Source organism: Cyrtonyx montezumae, unplaced genomic scaffold (assembly GCF_038088225.1).
Source record: "Cyrtonyx montezumae isolate F1298 unplaced genomic scaffold, pur_monq_1.0 scaffold_12, whole genome shotgun sequence".
Lineage (NCBI taxonomy): Eukaryota > Metazoa > Chordata > Aves > Galliformes > Odontophoridae > Cyrtonyx > Cyrtonyx montezumae.
In genome coordinates this window covers 12681079-12708901 of record NW_027071848.1, presented here as the reverse complement: position 1 = coordinate 12708901, position 27823 = coordinate 12681079, and the positions used below count along the sequence as shown (strand labels likewise).

At 37.3% G+C, this 27823-nt stretch overlaps 1 protein-coding gene across 1 annotated transcript in view; it reads left to right on the top strand.

The window, feature by feature from the left end:
• GUCY1A2 (guanylate cyclase 1 soluble subunit alpha 2) overlaps window positions 1–27823 on the top strand; it is a 122986-nt gene that overhangs the window by 71249 nt on the left and 23914 nt on the right. Inside the window, exons 5-6 of the mRNA XM_065730069.1 lie at window positions 166–651; window positions 12621–12764. Coding sequence (XP_065586141.1) covers window positions 166–651; window positions 12621–12764 — 630 coding nt within the window. The remainder of the gene's footprint in view (window positions 1–165; window positions 652–12620; window positions 12765–27823) is intronic.

Below are 27823 nucleotides of genomic sequence, written 5' to 3'. Positions count from 1 at the left end.
CTGAGTGAGTCTCTTTACTTGAACAGGTGTGTGTAAGATGCAACTGTATAGAAGGCTGCAGTTTATGCTTGTCATTTTAACTGAAGAGTAAATAGGGAGGAGTTAAAAGGGAAGTCCACTTATCATCTGTTCTTTGCTTTTCTAAAATCTGGTTTAATTTTGCAGGTGATGGAAGTTAAAGGACAAATGATTCATGTGCCAGAATCAAATTCAATTTTGTTCCTGGGGTCCCCCTGTGTGGACAAGCTGGATGAACTGATGGGCCGAGGCCTCCATCTTTCAGACATACCTATCCACGATGCTACTCGTGATGTCATATTGGTCGGGGAGCAAGCAAAGGCCCAGGATGGCTTGAAAAAAAGAATGGATAAACTGAAGGCAACTCTTGAACGCACACACCAAGCCCTGGAAGAGGAGAAAAAGAAAACAGTCGATCTCCTTATTTCAATTTTCCCTGAAGAAGTGGCTCAGCAGTTGTGGCAGGGGCAGCAGGTTCAGGCCAGAAAGTTTGATGATGTCACGATGCTCTTCTCAGATATTGTTGGCTTCACAGCCATCTGTGCACAGTGCACACCCATGCAAGTAATCAGCATGTTGAATGAACTCTACACACGGTTTGACCATCAGTGTGGATTTCTGGACATCTACAAGGTAATACCGGAAGCCTTAAGTTAGTAAAATATAATGGAAACTAAGATAGAAAAAGTTGTCAGTAGCTTCCCAATAAAACTATGAAAGGCATTTATTTGATTCACAGAAAGAAAGAAATAATCTGAAATATATTCATTGAAATCAAATGCTATAATGTTGAGCTGTCATTACAGCTCCCCCATGGCAATGTGTGTCTAATAATAATTCCTTTTATCCTATAGGGATATATACTTTCTGTGTCATAGCCTAGTTTCATTTTAGTGACTCTTCAGACATAGTGTACTAAGGGTGATTAAGTCTGCAGTGATGATCTTAGCCCAAGCTGCAGCTCCTGAAAGGCACTAAAATATTCTCTGTTTCAGCAGACCCTGATTTTTTTTTCAGATTTAGATTTAACCACATTTCCACTGATGATCAGGAAGAGAACAGCAGCTGTCCATTCATAGTAAAGGGAATGAGTGCGAGATGTCAGTGGAGTGCCCTGGTCCTTTACTACTCTGCAAAAAGGAGTTGTCACACTATTGGTCCTTGTTACAGATTGCAGGTCCTTCAGTCTTTTGAGAGGATTTGGTTTCCAGGTATTTGAGAGAAAAAAAAAAGGAGACAGAATTTAATAAGTATAATTAAAGTACTACCTGTGTAATTATCCTGTGAAATCTTCAGAAAATATGTTTTGTAGGTAGCATACATTTTAATTTTGTGATACAAAAAGCAGAACAAATTTCTTTTTATAATTATGAATACATATAAGAGAAAAATCGTAGTTTTAAAATTATATGTTGACTTTATTTTCCACCTGAGGCTTTCAAACTGAATCACCAGTTTTCCACTTGCTTGAAATAGTATTTTTTCATAGGCTGTAGAGAGGAGGCCCTCAGAAGAGTGCTATTGCTTTAGGGTTTTTTTACACTCTAACAGGTAACCAAAAATATCAGTTCTCTACTTAAATAATAACAGTTGTTGTTGCTGCAAAGTTTTAATGACTACCATGGGTAGAACTGTGTGTTACATAGATAGAAGTTGATAGGACACTACCAAGATAAAAAATCATGCTTTAAATTAGTTTTCTGCTATGGGTTTGTATTACTAATGCTTGGAAGCCCAATGTCACGCTGAACTAGGATGGAGGATACCAATGCTCATTTGAATTTTTTTTTTGTGTTAATGATAGAAAAGAATGAAAGTTTGATCTTGGTTTGCATTAGTCTGCTCATAAGTTCATAAGTTCATAAGGTTGGAAAGGACCTATAAGATCATCTAGTCCAACCATCCTCCTATCACTATCTCTACCCAACTACTAAATTAAATCCTTTAGCACCTCATCTAAACGCTTCTTGAACAGCGCTAGGGATGGTGCCTCAACCACCTCCCTAGGCAGGCCATTCCAGTGCCTGACCACTCTTTCACTCTTTTCATTCTTTTTCACTCTTGCTGTTACTGTGCTGGTTCTCAATCCAGTTCAGACAGTGACACTTGAGGAGCTTCTGATCCACTGTTAAAAGCTGCATCTTGTGACTCCATTGCATATGCTGTATCTGGTACGTGGATGTAGTTAGTGTTTTCCCAGATGTTTAATTTTAGTTATCTGTTCTGAGGCATTCAAAGCATTCTTTTGTAAAAAAAAACCTATGGTTGCATAGCAATAGGAAATAAAGTGTCTAATAATCTCTGTTTTGTTTGGAGGTCAGGTTGGCAGAGTCCTCTGAGAACACTATGAAGGAATATTTTTACATTAGTTGTTAATGTTAGGTTATTTAGACCATGTATTACTGCCTTTCACTTGTCTTACTGCAACTTTAGATTAAAGAAGTTACTGCATAGCGATATTCCCCTGACCAGTTACGTGAGGTGATGGCTGCTGAGATAGGCAAGATAAGATTTACATATCAAGAATGTGTATAAGTACTCAAAAAAACTAAGACCCCCATGTAATGAGCACAAGAATAAACAAAGCCTGCTCTTCTATGTAAGGATGTCTTAGATCTCAAACATTCTTCCTCCACTGTTAATGCCTTAAGGAAGAGCTACTGGCTCTTCCTCAGATCCCTTCATCCCAGGTTTGCCTCCATCTCCTTACTCCCTACACCCTGAGCATCCCTGCAGCCCACTCCTGCCTTCAAATTGCATCCACAATCTTTAAACCCAGAATGAGTAAGCATGCACGGTGTGTGTGCTGTGCATGTTTGTTCCTGTGTGTGTGTGCTGTGCTTACTGGTTGTGGAGCCCAGAGTGCCAGTGAGATCCTCTTGCTGCTGGGTTCACATGACAGCCAGTTCTGCAGCTGGGGACACTGTTCTGAATCTCCCACATCCATCCAGACATGAATCTTCTCTCAATCTGAAGGAATTTGGTCTTTGAAATCTCTACTTTTTTTTTTCCCCATTCATTTTTCTTCTTTTAACTAGGAGTCTAAAAAAGCCACTATGGGATTAAGTGAATGTGACTCAATTTAGCATTACAGAAGGACAGAAAACTCAGGCACTGAACCCTCTTTCATTTCCTTAGAGAATCAGACTTGAAATATAAACTCAATTTCTTTTGAAAAAGCATTTGCATTTTAAAATAAAAGTTACTTGTCTGTTCATATCTCTTTCATTTCTTTTTTCAGACAGTATTCTAGAAGCCAATTTTATAAATGGGGATGATCACCACCACAACAGCTACTATTTCAGAAGTTATTATCAGGCACTGAGTTTTAGATATGTCATCACCAGTATTTATACCGACAGCCTATTTTTAAGACATACTCCTGTAACTAGGCTACGGAAATTTATCGTGTACATCAAAACACAACAGTTTTCAAATTTGCTTATGCTTAAGTGATGTGGCAAAAATAATTTGCAAAGATTATTTGTAGAGTACTTCTGAATACCAAAGTCATCATTCTGTAAACAGAAAATTAAGCAAAAATTGTTAAATAAACTTCATGCTGTAAGCTATTCAACCAGCTTTACTATTACAGCAATATGAATTCAGAACCTCAGTCCTTCTAATTTTGGAGTCAGGCAATCAATGTAAAACTTTTCAGTTGTCTCATACTATTCATTCAGGAATACTTACAGTAAAATGTGAAAAGCAACTAAAGAGCAGAGATATTTGTATTTAGCAAGTAGAACATGGAAGGCAAGTGTAATGAGCTGGTGGTACAGAATAAGAAATTCTTGAAGAGGGCTGAAGGAGGATGAATTCAAATTTGAAATTCCTTGGAAATAAAAGTACAGAGCTGTAACTGATGAGAAATGGAAAGGGTATCCAGTAGAAGGATGCACAGGTGTGAATGTCACAGACCAATGATGGGCTCAGAAAACAAACTTCACAGCATCATCGATTTAATTGGATGCCAAAGATGACAGATTACAGTTCTACAGGCTGAGGGAGAACAGTGCAGTAAATGAGATGCATTATGATACGAGCATGGGTGACGGTTCTAGCAAGTTATGACTCTTGAGTGAAATTTAGAATTGCATGAAGAATTTTCTTCATACAACTTTGATGAGAAGATGAATAGGGATAATTGTGAGGTAGTCAGAAAGGAGAGAGGATGTAAGAGAACTGAGATCAGGTAATTTCTTTGGTAACTGGTGCTGTTCAGAGCATATCTGAGCTAATCTTATTTGTCTTGGTATTGACAAGTGAGAGAGAAGGATGTGCTCGAGAAGGGAGTGCAAATCACAGCAATGCAGATGCAAATCTGAAGACCAGAGCTGCTTTGCAAGTTAGTGTCTGTAGACATGAAGATAAAAAAAAATGCTTTGGGTAAAATATATTCTGGTTGTCCTGTGTCTTTGTTTTGGCCCATTTTTATCTGTATCTGAGTTCATGTTGTTAAGAGGTAAGAGCTGCAAATGATGCTCCAGCTAAGCCATCTCTTTATTAAGTAAGCTATTTAGATATGCTGCAGCCATAGCTGGCATTTAAAACTTACCCTTGGAGACTGAATCTTTCATGTTCAAGCTTCCTGCAACCTCTCTCCCTCCAATTAGTGTCTTTGACATAGGATCATTTAACATATTTTTATTGTTCTGTCTTTTTGCCTGGGCGTGCCTTATCAGCTCCTTTCCCCTTGTTAATTTTCTGAAAAGACCCATTTTCTCTACCTTATCTTTTAACTATCGCATAAAGGTAGAAAATGCTGTGGTTATTTCTTTGGCCATACATTCTTTGCTGTCACACTCTGTTACGAAGTTTGGGCCAAGCTCGGTCACCTATGTTCTGGGGGAAACTCAGAGGTGTTACACTTAAAAACAAAGGAAAATCTACTAAAGATTCCTCTCTGAATCTGAAATTTCCCTGAAGATCTGCGATATTATCACCAGAGATCTCCCAGATATTTGAAGACTTCCCATTACTTTTTGCCTGTATCTAGCTTCTACCTTGTGGAAGATTTACATTTTTTTGTCTTTAGGTAGATGTGCAAATGAAGCTAAGAGACATTCAGGCTCCGGAATAGTTATTCTTTACTTTATATACATACAGATCTGCACAAAGCACTAAAACATCTGTACATGTTCCCTTGATCTAGACAAGTAATGGACCAAGAATCCTCTAAAGAATCTAGGACTTCTGCTTCTGTATATGATTTCTTCTTCATGAATACCATGCTTGTATAGGTTTACTTCTGTCTTTCTCTTTTTACTCTTTTCTTTCTCCCTTCTTTCCTCTTTGTCTTGCCTGAGAAGCACACATTTATGTATCCCATTCCATTTCTCTCATGCTGCCTGGGAGCATTAGAGCCTATGTCCAACCTGCAGGCTGAGGGAGCGCTTCCCAGGACCTCCATTTGTGTGTGAACCCTGGATACTTCCTGACTTTTTGTTTGGGCAAGACTTGACGGTTTATTACTCTTTAGGGCTCCCTTCTCCATACTGTGACGAAAGCCCAGTTATAGTGGCTGAAAAAGACTTATGCCCTAGAGCATACTCTATTGCAGCATGCGGAGCTCCCTGATGCTAAGTTTAAAAAAAAAACATCAGTCATACTTGAATACTTTGTTTGATTTTGTCACATTTTTCCAGTTTAGTCTTTCTGAAGGACTGGAGAATATTGATTTCAAAGATCAGTGTTATATCAGATCTAGGAGATACTACCAGGGGTAGCTACAACAAACTAAGACCTTATTTGAGGACAATACTTGTCACGTTAAACTTTAATGTGCTTCTTTTGTGGCACTCAATTATCTTAATATGTGCTTATTTTGCTAGACAGTTCTTTACTTCGATATTATAACTAATTCACATAAGGCAGAATGCTAACCAGGGCATTTTCTTCTATTCATCATAAACATTCAATGTGAGTTTTGCAGTTCGACTCTTACCTAACAGAAGAAATAAGTTGTTTACATATGACTTACGTGTTTCATGGCTGTTGTGTGCAAACCTGATGTTAGCCTAATGTAAATCGTAAGACTTCTAGCACGTCTGTATTATAACTAATGAGAACAAAACAGCTTTTAAAATGCTAGGTATTAGTTCTACACAGCAGGAACTATTTGTCTATTTTCCTTTAATAAGAAAAACAGGACCGTGAATAAACATATAGATGAAATGGATAGTGAAAGATTATTTTTGAGACTGCTAAGTACATGCTGTAGAAAGAAGTTGGAATAAAATTCTTCCTGTAAAATGCACATGAACTTGCAAGCATGTGGCATTCACTAAAAATAAAATGCCCTCAGGTCTGGTAAAACAATTGCTTCATAATTAGGCTCTTGGGAAAGGAACGGGGATTTGTAGTAAGATACTTAGCTTAACAAGAGATTTCTGAACTTCATGGATTGGCACTTGGAATGCACTTCTTATGTGAGAAGGGTTTTCCACACACTAAACTATTTCCAATAGCAGAATTCAGCATCATGAAATCGTTGCAGTGTTACCTTGAGAATGAGGCACGAGTTTTCACTACTTAGGAGTTAATTTTGAAGTTGAGAGGCAGAAGCTAAGAGAATCAAACACTGAGATTGGAACTAAATGAGATTATTCCCAAATCCTATTTTGAAATTGTTAAAGCATTTAAAAAAAAAAAAAAAAAAAGAGTTTTATAAAGTATCCCAAAGGATTGATGGATCCATGTTTAATGCTGTATCCAACATGTAGAATTCATTTCTGGGGAAAAAACACAGAACTACTAACAGCTCAAGCCAGCCCTAGGTATTTTAAGCTAACTGATGTTTTTAAGCTTCACAGTATCTCACAAGTCAACTGTATTTCAAAGTTTTTCTGTGCAACAGAAAATGATAGAAGATGCTTGAAAATGCAAACAGAACTAAGCTTTGATTTCAGTTCACACAACATAAAGATAACAAACGAGTCAGTATGAGAAAGGTCAGCATTCTGCCTTTATTGTATAGACATAGAAATGTAGGTCTGGAAGTTACCTTAGGATCACAGAATCACTAAATCATAGCACACTTGAGGTTTGAAGGGACCTCTGTCCCAATCCGTGCTCAAGCAGGGACACCTGGAGCAACATCACCGGGGCCACATCTCAAGGACCACATCCACATGGCTTCTGGGAGATTTCCAAGGAGGAGACCCCACAGCCTCTGGGCAGCCTGTGCCAGTGCTCTGTCACCTGTACAGCACAGAGGTGTTTCCTGGTGTTCAGAAGGTACTTGTCATGTTCCAGTTTGTGTCCAGTGCCTCTTGTCTTGGCAGCGGACACCACTGAGCAGAGCCTGTCTCCATCCTCTTTTCTCTCTCTCTTCAGTTATTTATGGGCACCGCAGATATCCCACTGAGCCTCCTCTTCTCCTGGCTGAGCTCTTGCAGCTCTCAGCCTCCTCATACAGGAGAGGTACTCCAGTAAATTAAGTGATGATGTGGAGATTTGAGTCCTGCTGTAGGTTAGAAAATTGGTGTTTCCAATCTTCACAATGGAGTAAATCATGATATGGACTTTTTTTTTTCTCTTCATTGACTATAGAAAATGTATAATTAAATAGCTTAGAGGGTTTATTTCTCTGTGGCTGAAGCTGGGTAGTATTTTTCCCATCCTTATTGACAGTTATGTAAGGTTATTAGTAGTTTGCTGAGATGTATCTGGGAGAAGAGTAGAAGAAATTACAGGAGATTTCAATATCATCATGAGGTAGAATGTAGATATTAAATAAATTGCTGTGTTCATATCTCAGATTGCTGACAGTATAAAACGAGAATGGAGATATCTCCCTTTTCTTCAGTCTTTGTCCTATACCATTTAAAAAGGTTTTCTGTTCATGGATGAATTAGAAGTAATGGACAGGAATAATGATGTCCAAATGACAGTTTTTGAGCACCATGTTGCCATAAAACATAGCTTTTCCCTAAGTCTTCAGTGTTACAACTTAGGACAGAAAACAGATGAAAGAAAACCCAATGAGAGATACTGATGACTTCAAACGTTTTTTATAGAGTCAAATGCAAGAATTTTTTCTTAAGGTTGAGTTTTGCTGTATTCCTTTAGGCAGAAAATAAATACATTTTTTTGAGGTATTATGTAGTTCAGTTTTACAGTTGGAATGAAATATAGCTAAAAAGGATAAGAAATGCAGCACCTGAACACTTCCCATCTTCCATTTCCAGGTGCATTCCTGTCTTGAATCCTGGTACCATGCTGAGAAGAGACTTAAGAGACAACCCTCTTATGTATTTATGTGTTCCCATGGGAATGCAGCCTAAGTGTGCAGGAAGCAAAGATGTGCTCCATTAAGTACACAGGCATAGAAGTACAAGTATGCATAGAACTTATTCTGACTAAGAGACAGCCAGGAACATATCCTGACTTTCCTCATTGAGAAATTTCTTCCAGGTCTTCAAAACAAATTAATGAGGTTGAAGTAATCAATTGTTTATTTTGATTTGTTTTATTTTAGTTTGGTCTTTGGTTAATATAATCACAGAAACCAATTAAGCCTTGTATTTTTCAATAAATTCTGTTCCAAACCCATATTTATCTTTGAGTGCCATGGAGCCCAACGTATGGAGCATATGAAGACATTCCAGTTGTTCATCTATCTTTCGAGGGATTCACTTTTTTTTTTTCACTTGTTTATCTATATTTTTAGGAATCAGCTTTATTGAAGAAGTGTTTTGTTTCCCAAAACTTGACCTCTTTTACTTCTAAAATTCAGCTGCCTCTATGGGCTTCCATGTTAAGTCTTCTCCCCCTTCCCATAGTCTTGTTAGAAACTTCTCTTACATCCTTCTGAGATAGTGAATGTGAAACTATACTATTTGCAATATATAACTAGTCATACAGACTCACCATAAATAGAGAAATGTATTACACTACAGGATGAGCATGAAACTTTTTTCATATAAGATTATTTTTCTGTGTGAGGTGGTTATCCCAGCAGCTGCTAGAATCTCCATTTCTGACCATTGGTTATAAACAGAACTGTGAATGAATAGATTGTATGAACTACATTATAGATGTCTCTGGCTAGGTGAGCCAATCTCACCCAGATAGTCTCCACCTTATATACGTGCGGGCTATGTGCTTAGTATGTTGCTTCTTTCTTTTCATATGATTTGAGGTTGTAGTTATTTAATCATGTGATATTCTTTAATGTCATCTCATATTCTTTAATGCATGGAGTGTATTTCAATTGATTAAAATGAAGTTTACTGGATTTTAATTTCTCTCATGCAATCCGTGTCGATCCAGAATTACTTCTTTCCTAATTTAATTGCTTTATGTCATACTGGCACTGGAGTAACTCCAATCACCACCAAGCATTATGCTGTCTCTCAGTAAGGTGCCTTAGAGTACTTTACTGATTAGTTCAAAGCTTGACTTTCCTTGAGCTTTACAAATGGAAGTGATGTTCGCTGTTGAAAGAGCTATGCACTGCATAGTCCCATGGGAACAGTTGGCAATGTCTGGGGTTGACTATGAGGCAGTGGAGTGTACAAGGGCCCTAAGAAGAGAAGGTAACAAGAGAAATATAAACAACATTTCATCAACCAAGGAAACTGAGGTGGCATTTCTACTTTCCTCTCCTTCACAGAGTGTTACAAGTCGGAAAATAAAAGAAAATCCAACAGATTTCATTAGTGGTAATGCGGGGATTTTTTAATGTTTCTTCGAGAAGTTTATATGTTACATGACAAAGAGTAGAGAAAGTGGCAGTAATTTTCAGCTTCATTTTCTTTCCATTGTAATTTGCAAAGCTAATTTTTCATCCTGAAATTAAAACATAGAGTAGCGAAGGGAAAAAACAGTGGCTACACTGTAACCTCAATTATCTAAATGTCAAGGTACCGCATCCAAGTGTGGGAACTTGAAGAAGTACAGAAGACTCTTAAAATAGCTACTTTTGAAATGTCAGTTACATTTGGCAGTTTTCTTTTTAGCCTTTCATTTTGAGATTTATGTCCTGAAATGCAAGGATTGTGTACTTTATGGAGAACAATGTGCCTTGATATGGGGGAAGAGTGGAAACATGCCTAGCAGAGAAGAGAGATGACAATATCTTAAGATGGAATATTATAATCTTTTATGTGGAGAAAAAAATCACATGCAAACTAGCAGAATTAAATGTTTAGGTGAAAAAAGTCAAGTGAGGAAGGGAAAAAGAATGAAATTACAATTATCCAGGCAATTATCTCTATTCCTGCTGCTTATTTATGTATTTTCATTCTGAAACTCTTAAAGAAGAAACTGATATCATAGCAACTGTTGTTTGTCATTATTTCATTGTTATAGAATAAGTTTATAGATTATCTCCCAGCAATGACAAACTTTGCAGCTATTGGCAGACTGCTCATAAGTGATAAGAAACTGTTTAGTAATAAGCTTCCCTTCAGCCAAAGATAGCATGTACACTTTGGATGCTGGTGAATGTAGAGAAACTGTGTAATATTTCTAGTTTATCGCCAACTTAAAGTTACTGTGATTCTGAATACATACTTAAAAAGAAATAAATGCTTTTGATGATTAAAATAACAGAAAAAATTGAGACTTTCAGCAGGATATGATACATTTAGAAACTTAACTGGATTTGATAGAATCATTAGACAACCTGATCAGAACTGTCAGTACTTATCGCATCCACCTCAGATGGAAGTCAGTTGGACTGACCTCTAGCTGATCAGTCTCACATGTCCTAAACATTCCTAATCACGTTGGAGGAACTAAAGGCTATCTCACAATGGTACTATTATCATTTTTATTTTCAGAGTAAGAGTAACATGAGGCAGCTTGAGTTCCATTTTCCTAGTGGTACATGGATGTATACAGTGCAACTCAAATGTTACTACACTTTCAGTGAATAAAACTTAGATGTTGATTCACACAGTTATTGGAATTTTGGAATGAGAAGATGCTTACAAAATAAGTAGATTTGTCTGAACGTTGCAGGAACAGTATAAGGTCCCAAATCTATACTTACTTACGGAGGTGTAATGCAAAAAACAAACAAACAAACAAATAACTTTAGAGGAATAGTCATTCTGAAATTAAATCTTTCAGTAAAGAGCAGAATTGGTATTTTATTTTTGTATCTGGAATTACAGATTTAGCTCTTTTTGTAGTAATCCCTTCATTTCTATTAAAACTGCTTATATTCTTCCACAATTTTAAGGCTGACAATGTCTATTTGGATTTCAGCTTATTTTTCCTTCTGTAGTTGAAAAATGTTGAACATCTGTTTCTTGTCAGCTCACAAGAAACCCCAAGTCACTGCTGTATATCCTCCTGTTCAGTCACCAGGAAATCCTAAGGAGCTGAGCATGGCAATGGGCTAGTAACAGCTTCTTCATGTCTGATGGTGGGAGGCACTTGCTCATGCTGCTGTTCTAGATTCATGCTCTAGATAAGTCTACATATAATGCTTACTTTTTGAAACAGTACCTCTAATTCTATTTCTCTGTACTGAAAATTAAGAAGGTCCATGTCTGCTACTATTAGTAGAGTCCATGCAGAAAGAGGAATCGTCTGTATTTATTTGTTGAGTGACTCCTTGCTCAATACCTGCTTTCTTCTCATCCTAACATTTACTGAAGCTTTTTCTGCCATTCCTATATTGTTGAGGGCAAGGTGAATGCCAGGTTAGATTAGCAAAAAACCTTGAGGGCTGAGTCTGCTCCGGCACGTGTTAATGGGCTTTGTGCAGAATGTGATGCAGATGTGAGGGCAGGCAGACTAGAAAACACAATGCTGTCAATAAAGGTGCAGAACTCAAGGGCTTCAGTGTTTTTCATGCTGCCTTCAACCAGAGCCAGAGGGCTTCCGTAATTTCTTTTGCTCCCGCTTCCTCCTGAGGGACAGCTTTCTTTAAAGAAAATAAAGGATGAGAGATAAAGAAGTCCTGTCTGAAAAGACCAGAGGGAACAGCCTGCTGCACTTGATGCCTGAAGGCAGGGAGTTCAGTCTCAGCCTGCACTGCAGAGACAGCATTTCTCATTTGAAAATAACAGAGACAGATGCAGTCAAAATTCTGTAGCAGCAACATCTATTTTTAAATTCTCCCCTATACCAGGAAGAGCTGCCTCCTAATGAGCAGTCATAGACTCGTCACTGTTTTTTATGGTGACATTTTGCTTCTTCTAATTCTCTTCTTAATGTACTTTTCTAGCAGAACAGATAATAATTATGAATTATAATCATGTAGAACTCCTCTTACCAAACAACAAACTCAACTAAGATAGTGCCAAACAAAGCTGAAAGCAATTTCTCATTTATGATAATAGATTTTTCTTCATTACTGCTATGGGAAAATGTCAAGTCTCAGCTGATGGCATACATTGTTCTAGAGGTAATGATCTTCATTGGTTGCAATACTGACAAAGCACTATGCCATCACATGTCAGATTTTGACTGCACCTGTTTGCAAACTCAGGTTAATTATGCTCCTTTGTCTAACTGCTTATTTTATGGATGTTTTGCTCACATGTTTTTAAGCAATGCTACTTCATTGCAGATAACTAACTAATTGTAGTGATCTGTTCTCATTACCTCACTTTAACATTTGATTTGTCTGATTGCTGCAGGTGGAAACAATAGGCGATGCATACTGCGTCGCAGCAGGGCTCCACAAGAAAAGCCTTAGCCACGCTAAAGCCATTGCCCTGATGGCACTGAAGATGATGGAGCTTTCAGAAGAGGTTCTCACTCCAGATGGGAGCCCTATTAAGGTAAACCCTTTGCTCTTTATTCTCGGTAGTACATTGGCCTGTTTAATTCCAGTTTTCTGTCAGTAGAAATCTATTGCAAGGAGAATTAAAAATTGCTTCAAGATATCACTTTATATATTTCAGTAGTGCCCATCAACATTCATGACTAGTTTTGTAAGCACAACAGGTGAATTAACATCCATGTAGTGCACGTTTTGGCCTGTGTGTCGGTCTGCTTTGTATTACCATCGCTTTGTTATATACATCGACAGTCTATCTGTGGCACTAGGTGCACTCTTAGATACTTCCAGTTCAGTTAGTGTGAGAATAAGATTCATATGCTCCAGGACTGTCCCATGCTGTAAGCTTAAGCGTGGAACAGCATTTGGGAAACTGACCTCAGGAGTAGGCTCCTGAACTTCAGCACTACGTTAGAGGCACTCAGGTAGTTCTGTGTCTCTATGGGGCACGTTTTTCTTCTAAACAGTTGTTGACCTGAACAGAACTGTGTGTGGACTGCTTGTTCTTTTTTGGTGATAACTGTTCTTCCTTCCCACTCTCTGCCAGTTCTTTCTCCTAGATTGGAACAGGGAGCAGCAGGTTTTTAAAGTTCCTCTCTGCCCTTCTGCTTCTTTTGATCCTATAACAACCTTGTAACCACTGGCACTTGGAGTGAGTAATATTTAGGTATGAAATGGAAATTCAGCAGGGAAGAAAATCCATGGAGATACATACATGCTTTTCCTTTACACGGCTCAGTTTACATATTGGCTTCATTTTACTCAGTCCTGGTTTTGGTTAAATTGTTATTTTCATTTTCAAAGAAAATGAGAAGTTTAATTAGAGAAATTATTCAACACTGTCTGAAGCCAATAGTAAAAGCCATATATAGCTAGATGAGAACGTTTAGGATTTACATCTTGTTTGAATTGCATTTTGCAAACTGCAATTCCTTATATATACTGAAAAGAGAGGATTGAAACCATTTTTTGGCTGTTATTTTCTTTTCTTTTTTTTTTTTTCTTTGCTGGGAGGGGCTTGTGTCATGATTTTCTAAAGAAATTTTTGAGGTCGTAAATAAATTAAATTATTAATTAAATTACTCATTGTAATTAAAAAAATATATTAATGATGCATTAATGATGTGACGATAGTTAAGCAGTGAAGTTATATACTCCCAAGTTTCAACTATTCTGTATCAACAATCCCCTGAATTATATTTCTTGAACTCTGTATATGTGGTAATTCAAAACAGATTTAATACAAATGAGTTGGTATGCCTAAGAAGGGATTGTACTCAGAACAGCTAAGCTAAAAACTCCAGGAAATACAGCAATACAATATTCAAATGAAAATCTAAAGAGTTCTGGATGAAATATTTGTATTTTTTGGTACTGATGCTTCTGATGAAAACTTTAAAAAGACAAAATAAAATATTTTTGTACCACAGAACATCCACGTATTTAAAGATCCAACTTTATGTAAAAATACCTTGGACTACGGATGTTGAAGAAACACTGTGGAAAAGCTTCATGTTGTCATTTATTGAGATCAGAATAAGCTTTAAAATGCAAATATTTTCTGAAGATATCAGATGTTTTAGGTTTTTAGTTTTGATTTAGGATTGTTTCAAACTGGTATTCACTTACACCATACAAAATAGTTTTTCTAGATTGTTTGATGAGTTCTCTATTTTTCCAGTGAATATAGCTGATCAATACATTCTAGCTTCACTGTCACGTGCTAGAGAGCTGCCTTCCAGATCTCTCCATCTTTATACTCTAGTAAATGATTCCTGCAATCATAGGGAAATTTTAAATGTATTTTACTCTTAGAGTCACAGTTAGTGAATATTTTCAATACTACCATTTTTCCAGAAAATCCTTTATTATTTCAATGATTTCACAAGAAAACCTATAAAAGAAAAATCATAATGACAGTGTACAGGAAAGAGGCTTGCAAAGAAGAAAAACGCTAAGAATAACTGCATATATTCAAGAAGTCCTAATGAGTTTCCTTTTGAATTCAGAAGAAAAACTGTCAGTTTATTATAACTTATATTGAAAGTAGAGGTATTGAGAAGCTCCTTAGTGGATGTTGATTATCCTGTTTTTAGTTTTAAGTGTGATTTCAGGGCAGGAGGCCTGGTGATACCAAACAATATGAGTGACAAAATCCTTAGAATGTTATTGGTGCTTTTGTACTGAAAGTTTATTGAGGCACCGGGTTGTAAAATATCCTGAGTTGGAAGGAAGCCACGAGGATCATTGAATCCAACTTCTGGCTCTGCGTTGGATCACCCAGAATACAAATGTGATGTCTGAGATATTGTACAAATGCTGCTTGAATTCCACAGTTGATTTGAAGATTCCTTTAACCTGGGGATATACCCTGTAAACTATAGGAATAAGGGCTTTCATAGAAGTTAGCTCTAATTTGTCCTAGTTTAGGTATCCACACAGGGGTGAGATGAATCACACCCTAAAAATGTATATTTTCTCAGTTGTCTGCATGTGAATTTTGTAGATCTAGCCTAAATTTGGGTATCTACATTGTAAGCTTCTTCACTCTGTCAGATGAACCCTCCTACAAATGGCAAAGAATGCGTAGTTTTCTCAGTAGTTATGTCAATTATTGTCACTTTTAAATGCAGATGCATTACTTCTAAATCAAATTGGCATGACTAACTTTCAGCCAATGCTGAATTGGATGAAGTGATCTCTTTTTGTTAGTTTCTCACCTGCAAAGCTTTTAAGGTGCTCATTGCAACACAGATTTTCACTAATAAATGCTTTGTGTACGTAATCCACTTGAAGTTTAAGGAACCCTTAGTAGATGTGTATAAAAATGAATTCAGCTCCATACCATTAGTAAGACACTAATAGTTTCATACACTTTGCTATAAGGCACTTCCACAAAAGTATTCATATATTCATGAACTTTAATGAGGGTGTACACTGTGCAAACTATTAAGACGTGAAGTGATGTGACCTCTCAACAATGAACTATAAAGTATGGTAATGTGTTTGCTTTGACCTGGTCCTGTTGATATGGATGGCAAAACAAGCACAGTATTTTGACTAATTCTTGTCAGAGATTCATATTACAAAGAACTGTTCACATTCCTTGAGTTATTGCCAAATGTGTTGAATATAGAATACTAAAAGCGCTTTTATTTACTCATGTTGAATATCTTATATCAGTGTTTGGATATTTGAGAGCTTGAAATCAGAAGGCAGTTATCCCTGTGCCCAAATCTTTTTATTTACATTTTTTGCCAGTTTTCAGCTTTGGCCTTTGTTCCTCTGGATAATCTAGTATCCATTTTGAAAAAATAAGGTGATAGCTTCACTAACTCTGAGACAAGATTTCAGAACGTAATTCATAAATATAAGAGCCTCTCTGATCTCAGGAGCAAACAACAGTGTTGTGTTTTCTCCCTCTAGAAACTGCCTGACAAGCACTGAGTGAATAAGAGGAAATTTATTCTCAGCCACTTTATATGATAAATGACACCACATTAACTTGAACTTTGATTTTTGTTAATTTGCTAACTATTACCACATGGCTACTCTGTTTTGAAAGCATCTTCTAATAAGAAGCAAACATGCTAACATCTCCTTGTTGTTTGCAGTGGATTTCTCTTCTAGATACACAGTCTTATTTAAATTCTTGGAGATGAGCACTGGAAACAGAGTTCAGAAATTACCCTCAGCTTTGTAGGGTTTGACTGGCAATGACGCACATTGAAGATGGCTTATTACTGCAGAAGGTGATGTCTTTTAGGCAGGCTCAGGTTATGTGTCTTTCTAGGTTATCTTGCTTGCAGAGATTTCAGCTCTAGGGAAACCTAACTGCAATTATGAAATGCAGTGCTTTTTATTTGATGATTACTCAATCAGACATCTCTGACTTCATGATTATAGTTTATGGAATACATATATTTTCTAAATTACTTTGATGAATATATGTTGTTGTCATCTCAGGACTGAATTTAAATGTTTGCTTTTGTACAGCTTGAAGTGATCATCTCTGTGATAGCAGCTTATTGACATTTTACTGAGTGACACTGACAGTCTCAGAGATCTACTGAGTTCATAGGTTCATAAGGTTGGAAAGGACCTACAAGATCATCTAGTCCAACCATCCTCCTATCACTATCCCTACCCAACTACTAAATCAAATCCCTTAGCACCTCATCTAAACGCTTCTTGAACAGCGCTAGGGATGGTGCCTCAACCACCTCCCTAGGCAGGCCATTCCAGTGCCTGACCACTCTTTCAGTAAAAAAATGTAGTAAATTGAGGAGAAAAAGTAAAGGACTGAAAAAGGAGTAAAAATACTATATCACATAAGTGAGAATTAAGGGTAGGGATTTCATTATTAGCAGGCAATCAAATAAAAGTTATTGTCTGTCTTTACAGTTATTTATATATATATATATATGTATTCATTGTTCACTTTATGAAAAACCTGCCCTTTAGAGCAATATACATAGACTACCTGACTAGAAAGCAGTGATGGACCTCAGGATGGTGGCAAGGTATATGCAGCATGTTTGTTTTACAGCGGTGGTCTTGCCCTGTGTCTCAGAGCACATAGTGTGCTGCTGGGGGAAACATGGTATGCAGCTGTGTACTCAGCTGTTGCTTCCAGCATAGCCAAACACAGCAGAAATGCATGCCAGAATGGAGACCCTGTGCCTGCACTCCTTATAGCAACATGAATGAACCGTGATTTGCAAAGTGATGAAAAAATTTTACAGAAAGACAGAGGACTATATTTTAGCAACCTGCATGAGTCCTATCTCAGTGTTGTAGCATGGTCTGAAGTTTCTGCAATAAATATTTGTAACAGAAAATGGACTGATTGCTCTCATGTAAGTGATGGAAGCTCCAGGTCCCTGTACAATATTTTTTTACTCATTTCTATGTGAGGCAAAATCCCATTCGTTTGAGTTAAGGCCTTAGTATAAATTAAGGCTTTTGGCTCATACAGTACATGTAGAATTGGTTATACCCTTTCAGCAAAATGCTTTTTAGTCAGGAAGCTCTGATTTGATTTTGCTTCTGCGCCACTAATTATACATAGTGCCCTATGACTGTCGTTTGAAAATATTGATTTAAAATTGCCTTCTACATTTAAGTGAGCATTACTTGAATGTACAATATTTATCATACTTCACTGTATCTCTTTAGATAAAGTGGAAGTATATTAATTTTAACAGCTAGTGATGATACTGCAAGAAGAGTTCTCTAGAGCATAGACTGTTAGAAATAAAGGTCACAATATGTATCTCAGTCAATGTGTTTAAGCTCATAAGATACTATCAGTGGCATCCCTTTTCATCATGCTTCAAGTCCTGCCCAATTATTCAGTGTGCATCCCAAAGACAAGAAAAGCTTCCTTTGCAGTTTGCTGTTCAAAGGGCTGGGCTGGCAGAACATAACTGGTTTTGACTCATGAGATTTTCCTGAGAGGTTATTCTCTAAGGTTATCAGCTTCTTTTACCAGTGTGTGAAAGTGGTCCTAGTAAAGTCATGAACAGATACAGAGCTGGGAACACTCTGAGGACAAATGAATGATTTCCATGAAGCTGCTGAAATCAGCTGCAGTTATTTAGGTTTGTTATGCACAGGTGTTTATGTCTAAAACATGAAGATTGGGCCCTATCACAGTAATTCAAAACATACTTTAGAAGATTTTCTACTACAGCTGAAAACGTCACACATCTTTCAAGTTTTGTTACAGTAATGCGAGAACTAGGCCTGTAAACACTTTAGTCAGAAAACTCAGTTTTCTGTTTCCTTACCTGCTAATGATGACATAATCAAACAGTAATTCAAGAGGTTTTCCAGCTGAAATTGGCTTCAACTGGATTAATTAACTTTCAGGTGAAGCAGATGAGACCCTGCATTCATTGGGATTACAGGGCACATAGACTGGTTCTCGGCTCAGCAGTTTCTTTGTTATCAAGATACCGTGCTTGATTCATTTGCGGCTTGTAGCTTTCAAATGTGCATTACTGCATCTGTTTTCTTAGTTTTATAAGCTGCACTCAAACAATGTAGTCTGGTATGAACGTTCCCAACACAAAGCCTGTCTTTATCTGTCAGCTAAAGAAGGAAAGGCAGCAGAGCTGAGGGAGAATTTCATATCAAGGGTGGGATTAACCTCATCTAATTTTGAATTCTGGCAGTGTAGACAAATGCATCAAAACTTGTTACTTTTATTATGTAGAGAAAATATGGCTATTTTATTCTGTATTCATCTGACGTATTTTCAGTGGTTACTTCATAATGAAATATCTGAATGAGTATTTGTCAGGTAAGCATGACAAATACCCTTACCTCTGAGAACGAACGACATTTCAGGAGTATGAATGATGCCAGTGAAGGGAGCTGGACTGATGCAGGTTCAAATCTTGTTCAGCCCTCCCATTCAGATTTTAGATAACATCTTAAGACTTTCTATACTTCAGCTTCCTATATGTACAGTGCAGGTGACAGTGTTTTGTAAGTGAAGCCATTTCTGCAGCAAGCCTAAGCCATCAGACTTTAGAGCCATACCACTGCATTAGTTCTGGTGGGCGTTATCTAATTCAATACCTGTTCATGATGGCTAGATCAGTGCACTTATCAGCCTCTAATCTCTGTATGCTAAGTGGTAAATATTAATAAGCATGAGCTCTGGCTCCTGAGTAAGCATACTGAAGAGAAAAAAGGGCTCAGCGTGTTGTAATGGCTCATGTCCCTGGTGAGACATGACACATGGTAATGGGCAATGAATCTTAGTACCTGTTAACTTTTGCTTACTCATTAAGTATTACCTTTCACATTATGGTGATAAGGCACTTGTGCTTGAACATAAGTAGAATGGAAGTGCTGACATTTGGTTGAATATGTGCTTTTTTTATTAGTTTCTAAATGGAGCAGCCATTCCCAAACGTTCCATGAAGGAGAGTACTTCAGCAATGTTATCTGTGTAGTCCTTTTTAGCATGTCTTGCCTTGTTTTAATTTAGATTGTGGCGTGCTAGTGTTACAGCAACTCAGTGGTTCTCACCAAATGTGCATCTTTATGTAAGCAGTAACAGGTTGTCTGTTTTGTTTTAAGTTGTTGAAAGGATGACTGCTGATGCAGGCATTCCCGTCAGCCGTGCGAGGAGCTGTGCTTGCAGCGATGCTTCTAGCTCCGTCTGCGGTCTCCTAGCAACTTCACCTTGTACCCAATGTCTGAATCTGCCTTGGGGAGGTATAGAATGCCCCACTTCAGAATGGATAACTGCAAATAAGAAATTTCCTTGTGTTAAAAGGAAAAGATTGGAAACAGTTCCACAGAAGAAACATTTCCATTAAGAGAGATTTTGACTAAAAATTGATGAACAAGCCCATACAAAGGTACTTAGTTTGACAGGCTTACCAACGTCTGGACAGTATTACTCCTTTGGACATCCCTCAGAACTGCATGTCTCAGGGAAAAGGTTGGTGCATTTTCTTGAGAGTGTGTTTGGAAGGTGGTGGTCCGAAGTCAGTTCTCTGGAGAGAGCTTCAGTTCCTGATGCCATACCTGCTGTAGGAAAAGGAAAGTGAGAGGAGCAGATCTGAATTGCAGCATATCTCTGTAGGCTTCTGGGAAGTTGTAGATTTTGTTAGGCTGCCTTAAGGGAAAATTCAAACCTTCCTCAGCCCTCCAATCATTTTAATTCAAGTGCTTCCTTTTTGTCTCATTTTAATAATAATCTTTATCATTATTACTAAAACCACATCCATTATTTTCAGCACCTATTCTTTGGAAGGGATTTTATCATACCTAGTTATATATTACAGTCATTACTATGACACTATTTTTTATTATACTGCAGTCGTGAGGATATATGGGGTAGGTGCACAGCAAGAGCTTTCTAGAAGCAGTTGGTCTGAAAAATTTGATGGATATTTATTCTGCTGTAGAGGAATTTTGTCAGAGATTGGTTATTGTTTCAGATAGCGTGCATTTCTTGTTTTAATTTAGTACCAGAGTAAAATCCTGATAACTGGAAAAGGTAGGCTTCCAAAGCTACCAGGATTTGATCCTACACAGCATGAAGAACAACCTTCTGTGCAAAAAATTGCAGGGCACAGAAGCATGATATGAACATTGGCAACAAAATTTAAGCCCAACTTTTATTAATTAGAAGGTTATGAAGATGTTCTTCTTCTGACCAGTGGGAGGAAGGGACCTGAAAGATGAGTGGTGAGCTAATTAATAATGTGATGATCGCTGGAAGATTTGTCTTTGGATGTAGGCATTCTCTTCATATTGTACTTTCTCTGACATTGTTCTGAGATAACAGGAGACCAGGAAGCACAAAGCCTCCTTCTGTCTACTTCTGTCTCCATGGCAAAAATAAATCACGCTTGTAGAAACCAGGGTATTTATCCAGGGCACTGTGTGGACTTTTCCATTATTTATTAATTCACAGTGACTACTACATGTTCACAATTCTTTCTGACTCACAGAATTTGGGTTTAACCCAAATGCTTCTGTAGTTCAGTGATACGTCCTGTTTGCTAAGGCAGACAAAACCTTGCTTTGTTGGCTGTACCTAGCTCATAATTTTGTCCCAGTGCCTCACAGGGAGCAGATAATTTCTTCATCTCTTAATGTAAGTAGGTGCATGGGGAATACTAGTGATGGTTTCAAGACTTAGTTCCTACATGAGATTTGTGGCCACAGGATGTGCAGCTGGACTGTGGGGTTAGGTTTAAGGTCACTGCTCTGATTCTCACGGTTCAGCACTCATTCCACATACAAATGCCTCTAAGTAATATTCCAGATGTCTGGCTAGTGGTAGTTGGGAATTTTCCATGGAAGGCACTTTTTAGATGTATTATCAAAATAAATAACTTCTGTAAATGCCCAGACTTATTCTCATACAATAAGCTCACCAGATTTTGGTGAATTTCTGATTAAAGACAATTCATCTCAAGAACCAGTCAGAGGTTAGTGACTATGTCAATCACCTGGATGAAAAAAAATATAAACAGATTAAAGGATCAAATTTTTGTCCTTTGTGAATGAAGAAGGAAAAAAGAAGAAAAAAAAAAAGATGATGAAAGAAGAATCAAAAGGAAAAGGAAAAAGCATTCTTGGCCATTTAGGATGAAAAATATCCTAAAAAACCATTTTGCTACTTGGCTTGGGCTTGAAGGGCACTTTGCACAGCTGCTTAAACTGCACATTCTGATTCTGACTTGCTTCAGTGGAGAGCTTCCATGCTAAAGCTAAACCTTTCTACTCTTATTATTGCCATTAACACTTTAGTGCTTTATTAGACAGAAAACAGCGAACAAATGATAATAGCAAAAAATAAAAATTAACTATCAACACAACCCACTAAGTTAGTTAATAATCACTATAATCGTATTTAATAATCCTGTATACACAGTAATGTTGTTACGTCTTCACAAAAGTAACAATAGATGAAAATCTTTAAAAAGTCAGAATCCCCACAGACATAATGATGTTATGTATTTGCAGAAAAAGAACAAACAACAGAAAAATAAATGTAAATTATCCATGAAAATTTAAAGGATTGAGCTAGGGAACCCATGGTAGCTGAATTCTGAACTTTAGTTTCCCTTAAGTTAAGTGACTACATTCCTAAATATCTGCTCTCTTTTTCCCTCCGTGAGCCTTTCTGTCACATAAGAATTAGAAGTCAGGTTTCCGTTACCAGCTACCAAACTATTTTTTCTCTCTCCTGAGATGGAGTAGAGATGGAAAACACTGCAAAAAAAAAAAACCTAATTAAAAGTAGTGATATGGGTGATATTATCATACACAAGCCTACGAGGAGTCACAGGAAGTAGTAATGCATTGAGAAGCAAGCATTTATTTTTGCATGAAAATAGTGCTTTATTGAATTTTGTGCAGTCCAATCATGAACAGAAAAGCTGCTAGGCTTGAATTGCCTACCAGCTGATCCAGTAGGCCCTGGTCCTGTCATGGATGGGATGTAGGGAGGAAATGCCTACCCTATGCTACATTGATACATCATCTGCCCTCCTTGCACTTCAGTATTCAAGTTGCCTTCACCTTAAAAGCAAGGGAGCCTCTTCTGCCTCGTGCTAGTGATAGGAATGAAGAACCTCCGATACTGTCATCTCAGACACATACGTTGTCTTTTCTAGGCTCTGCAGTATTTTCTTGTCAGAACGAACACTTTGTCACCAATGTCCCTTCGTTTTAATTTCTTTCAAGTGTCCAAAGAGTGAAGCTGGCTAATTATGGACTCACAGAATGGTTGAATTTGTAAGGGACCTCTGTAGGTCATCTTATCTAACTCCCTTGCACAAGCAGGGACATCCAACTGTTTTTATCTACAGACACTAAATTGTGGAGTTTACTGGTGAGCAAGGCAAATCTCCCTCCTATCTGCACTTGCTTTAAAAGAATAAGATGGTATATCTCTAGGAGCTCTCCAATCTACGGAAGTAACACATACTCCTGGATAATGCAGCTTGGGCATTTGTTGTGCTATGTGACAGCGCTATCACAGTTTGCTCTACTTTCACTCTAAAGCTGATAAAAGAGAAAGATGCAAAAAGGGATCTCTTGTTCACCTTCTCTCCCCTCCTTTGTTTTCAACTGCATGAATACTTCAGAATTAAATCCACTGGAAATAAAAAGACGACAATTAAAAATAAAGCTGATTTGCATGTATTTTTTTTTGCTGCACCCATTTCTGTTGTGTGTTTAAAAGGCACAGCTCTACTCCATGACAGACTACTTATCTTGTCACTTTTGTGGGTTACTCCCTCTGCTAATATAGTTTTGTTGGGAGGGTTATACTCATTGCAGAAAAGAGGACCCATATAGAAAGGCTTTCCGTCTTGCAAGGAAGAGCATCTCCAGTAACCCATGTCTTTTCTGATCCTGGATTGCCAGCAGAGCCTTGTGCAGTGTCCCACAAGAGCTACCTTTGGGTTTTCCATGGACAACATCTATCTCAGCTCCACTGCATAATTCCGTAGATGTATTAACGTTTATGCAGCTCTGTCTCCGTACTCTGTCGTCCTCAGTTATGGGAATTTTAGAGACAGCTGTCAACATCTCCTTCACAAAACCAAGACAAAATAAATTGTATTTGTTAACAACATTTCACTGCTTTCCTTCCTCCATTCCCCACAAGACACTCACTTCTGAGATTAAAAGTCAAAGTCTGCTGTTTTAAGCGTAGTTTAAAAAGCTCTGTCACTTAACTGTTGTCATTATGTGGTGTTAAACAGTGAGTCATTGAGCTGTGCTATATTTGAGCAAACAGTTCAGATGCGGGGTGGATGCCAAAGGGTAATACTTGGCCTTCTGTTTGAAGCTGACAAGTTCAGCAGCATTGTTTAACTGTTTTAGAATAGTTTCATTCCCTATGGAAGAATGCATTTCCTGTCATAAATAAATCCATAAAATAAATGTTTAATAGTATTTCAGCTTCCCTTCATGTGAGACATAGAGTATTTTTGGAAAAAAGTACAATATTTCAGATGAACTTGCAAGAGATTCTTCTGTTCAAACTAGAGTAAAAGTCATTTAGTGTAAATAATCAGTTTCAGATTGAATGTATTAAATAACCTGAACTTTTATTTAGACAAAATGATCACCATATTTTGGTATGTTTCATGTCTGAGTTTCAATTGTGCTTTAATATTTAAAAATGAAGACAAATGAGAGAAAGAGGGAAAAGGAGAAGGAGTGAGAGAGGAGGTAAAAACACTAGTTTTGAACAGAAAAGACAAAGAAATAAATAAAAATACTTTAAGGATGCTGAGTTAATAAAAGGGGTCTTTGGCTTCTTCCTGGAATGTGGGCTATTTGATTAGGGAAATAAAAAGAAAGAGGAAAGTGGTATAAACAAAAATTGGTAAGGATCTATTGGAATTTCTTCCAGCTGTTAGAACTTTGATGGATCCAATGACAATTATCCAGAAGGAAGATAAGATTTATGTCTGGGTTTGAAGCTTTCTTACAGGAAGAAAGATCAGCCTGTAAGAGGGAGATGGGAAATTATCTATTTCTGATATCTCACTTCTCCTACCTGGCAAGAGAGATCAGTCCAGCAAAAATAAGGCCCTGGATATTTAATTCCTCTTCTTGCTGAGACGTAGTTTTCCTAAAGTGAGCAAAATAATCTTGATATTCAGCTAAATACTATAAAGTTGCTTAGAGCTCCCACTGTTACCTTAAAATTTGAAGAGACAGAAACTGATTAAAAGAGACTTATCTAAAGTGATGATTTATTCTTGATATTTGATGTTGATCTTGGAAACATAGCATGTTTATTATAAAAGAGTAAATATTCAGTCTTCTGTGGAAGTCGACACAATTCTTATATCATTTGACCTGCCTGGATGCCTACCTGTGCAACCTGGTCTAGAGAGCTGCTTTGGGAAGGGGAGTTGGACTCGATGATCTGTAGAGATCCCTTCCAACACCTACAGTACTGTGATTGTGAAAGTATCATTAAATCCATACTTGTTAAAAATGCACTTTCCCTGTCATCTCTGTGAAACACCTGTTTTTCTCTCCATGACAGCTTAGTTGGTAGAAAGTCCATTTGTGACGCTTTCAGTAAATAGATGAAAGCAGGTAATACCTACCCTTATAAGAAAAAAATATATCCTAAAAAGAGGTAGATCTTCAACTACATATAATTTCTATGCTTCTTTTGGTGAGGAACTAAATGCTGTTACTGCTTTGCTGTTGTTATTTCTGAAGGCTGGTCATTTTGAAATTAAACTGTAGCCATAAACAGCACTTCTTATTTCTGTTGGGAGCATCAGCCTGTTTTAATTAGCAGATTGGACCTTAACTTTAAGAGGTATTTTCTGGTTTTTGAGTACTCTCTGACAGTGACAATGGCAAACAAGGAATATTTAATGCAATATTTATTTATTTCCTTGTTATTTCGGTAACTGTTTTTTTCATTTTTTCAAATAAAAAATAAAAAAAACACCATCAAAAATGTCATGTTCTGAAGGTGATCCATTTGTCAGTAAAAAAACGAATACTTTGGTCTGAAAATCAAACTACTGTAGGGTAAATCAGAAAGGACAATGAAAATCACTACTCAGTCTAAATCCAAACTGTATAGTCAATTGTAAAAGGTGATTTTATCATGTCTTTAAATAGGATTTTGATCTGTTATTGTTTGTGATTTTTGTTTACACTTTGTGGATGCCTGTTTTTATCCGGTATATAGAGCTTTCTGTTTTATAGACCATCTTCAGTAACTGGTTATTGTACTTTCTTTATAGTATTACTAAAAGGTTTATAATCTCAAAACACACTGCTTCCCTGAACTTAGGAAATAGCATTGCTAATAGTTTCTCACCTTGATAATAGTTCCTATCTGTTTTACCAAAAGTAATCCAGTAATTTTAGATAATTGATTAATTTTATACTTGTTTAGCTAAGTATACATTTGTACATCTTTGTGATTTGAGAGCTGAGCTCAAGTCCTTCGATTTGAGCAGAATATCTTTTGTATTTAGCTACCTTTTTTCATTCTCCAATTTCCTGTGCTGAAGCTGACTATCAGTTTGTGGAAATTGCTAGACGTATATAGAAAGAGTGAAATTTTCCTCCCTGTATAGCAAATATATACATCTTCAAAAATTTATTCAAAGTAAAAAAAAAGCTGTAGTATCTTGTAAACCTAAGAGTGTGTGGAGTGTCTCTGAGACATTAAAATCAGCATGAGCCATAATTGTTCTCAGTTCCCTGCATTTCTCTTCCTATTTCATTTATTTTCATGAAATAGATTTTCTAGAGAATTGAGATCTCTGAAGATGTAATGCAATCTGAGAGATCTTATAGGATACATAACTCCCTGAAGTGTTGAATATGTTTAATTTTTTATTTTTTTAGTTGCAGAATTTTCTATTCAACTTTCACTTTAGTTTCTTTGCTTCTGTATACCAAGGCAACATGAAAATTTTTGTAGACTTAATCATTGATCATTTTCATTTTCCTATATAGACTTTCAAACAATAATTCATTTAATTTCAACACATTATAATTTTAATATAGAGAAGGTATTCTAGGCGCTGAAATACTGTGGTGGGATGAAGACAGTTCTATTCTCGTAGAATCATAGAATGGTTTAGGCTAGAACATCCAGTTTCAACCCCCTATCATAGGCAGGATTGCCACCCACCAGATCAAGCTGCCCAAGTCCCCATCCAACCTGGCCTTGAATGCCTCCAGGGACAGGGCATCCATAGATTCTCTGGGCAGCTGTACCAGCATCTCACTACCTTCTAAGTAAAGAATTTCTTCCTAACATTTAACATAAATTTCCCCCCTTTTAGATCCCTCTTATCCTATCACTATCAGACTGTGTAAAAACTCAGTTCCCCTCCTGCTTGTAAGCTCCCTTCTAGTGCTGGAAGGTCACAATGAGGTCTCCATGGAGCCTTCTGTCGAAGCTAAACGAGCCCAACTCCTTCAACTCCCTCCCTCCCTCCCTCCCTCCCTCTCTCCCTCTCTCCCCTTCCCTTTCTTCCCTTTCTTCCTCCCTTCCTTCATTCCTAGAACATAGAATGTTGGAATCAGATTAACCTTTCCTAAGTTTACAGGACATCTGAAACCCAAAATATCACTCTGTATATGCCCTGTATATACTCTGTATATATAGTGTTTGAACATCTATAGATGCCAGCTTATGTGCATAAGAATCATGCAGCAGCTTGACCGGTGGTATAAAGCACTGAAATCTGTGGAAATTGATGTGGGGCAGCTCTGTGCTACCAGTTGTGCTGCTGTTTCCTTTTCAGTAGCAAAAGTTTAGTCGTGTCTTCCTCAGCAGGATGTGGGGGTTATCAAGATGTGAATATAGTTTATTTTGCCACGGAAATAAAATGTTCGTTTTAATTCATTTTGTTTGCAGACATTTCTAAACCTATCTCCTGATATGTCTTGCCCTGTAATGACAGTATAATGAATAATGCCGTCACATTCTTTTGCAAATATTTCCTGAGTATGCTGCCAATTTAGTGGGACAAAGCTCTAAAATGAGGAAGTGACTGATATATTCCTTTT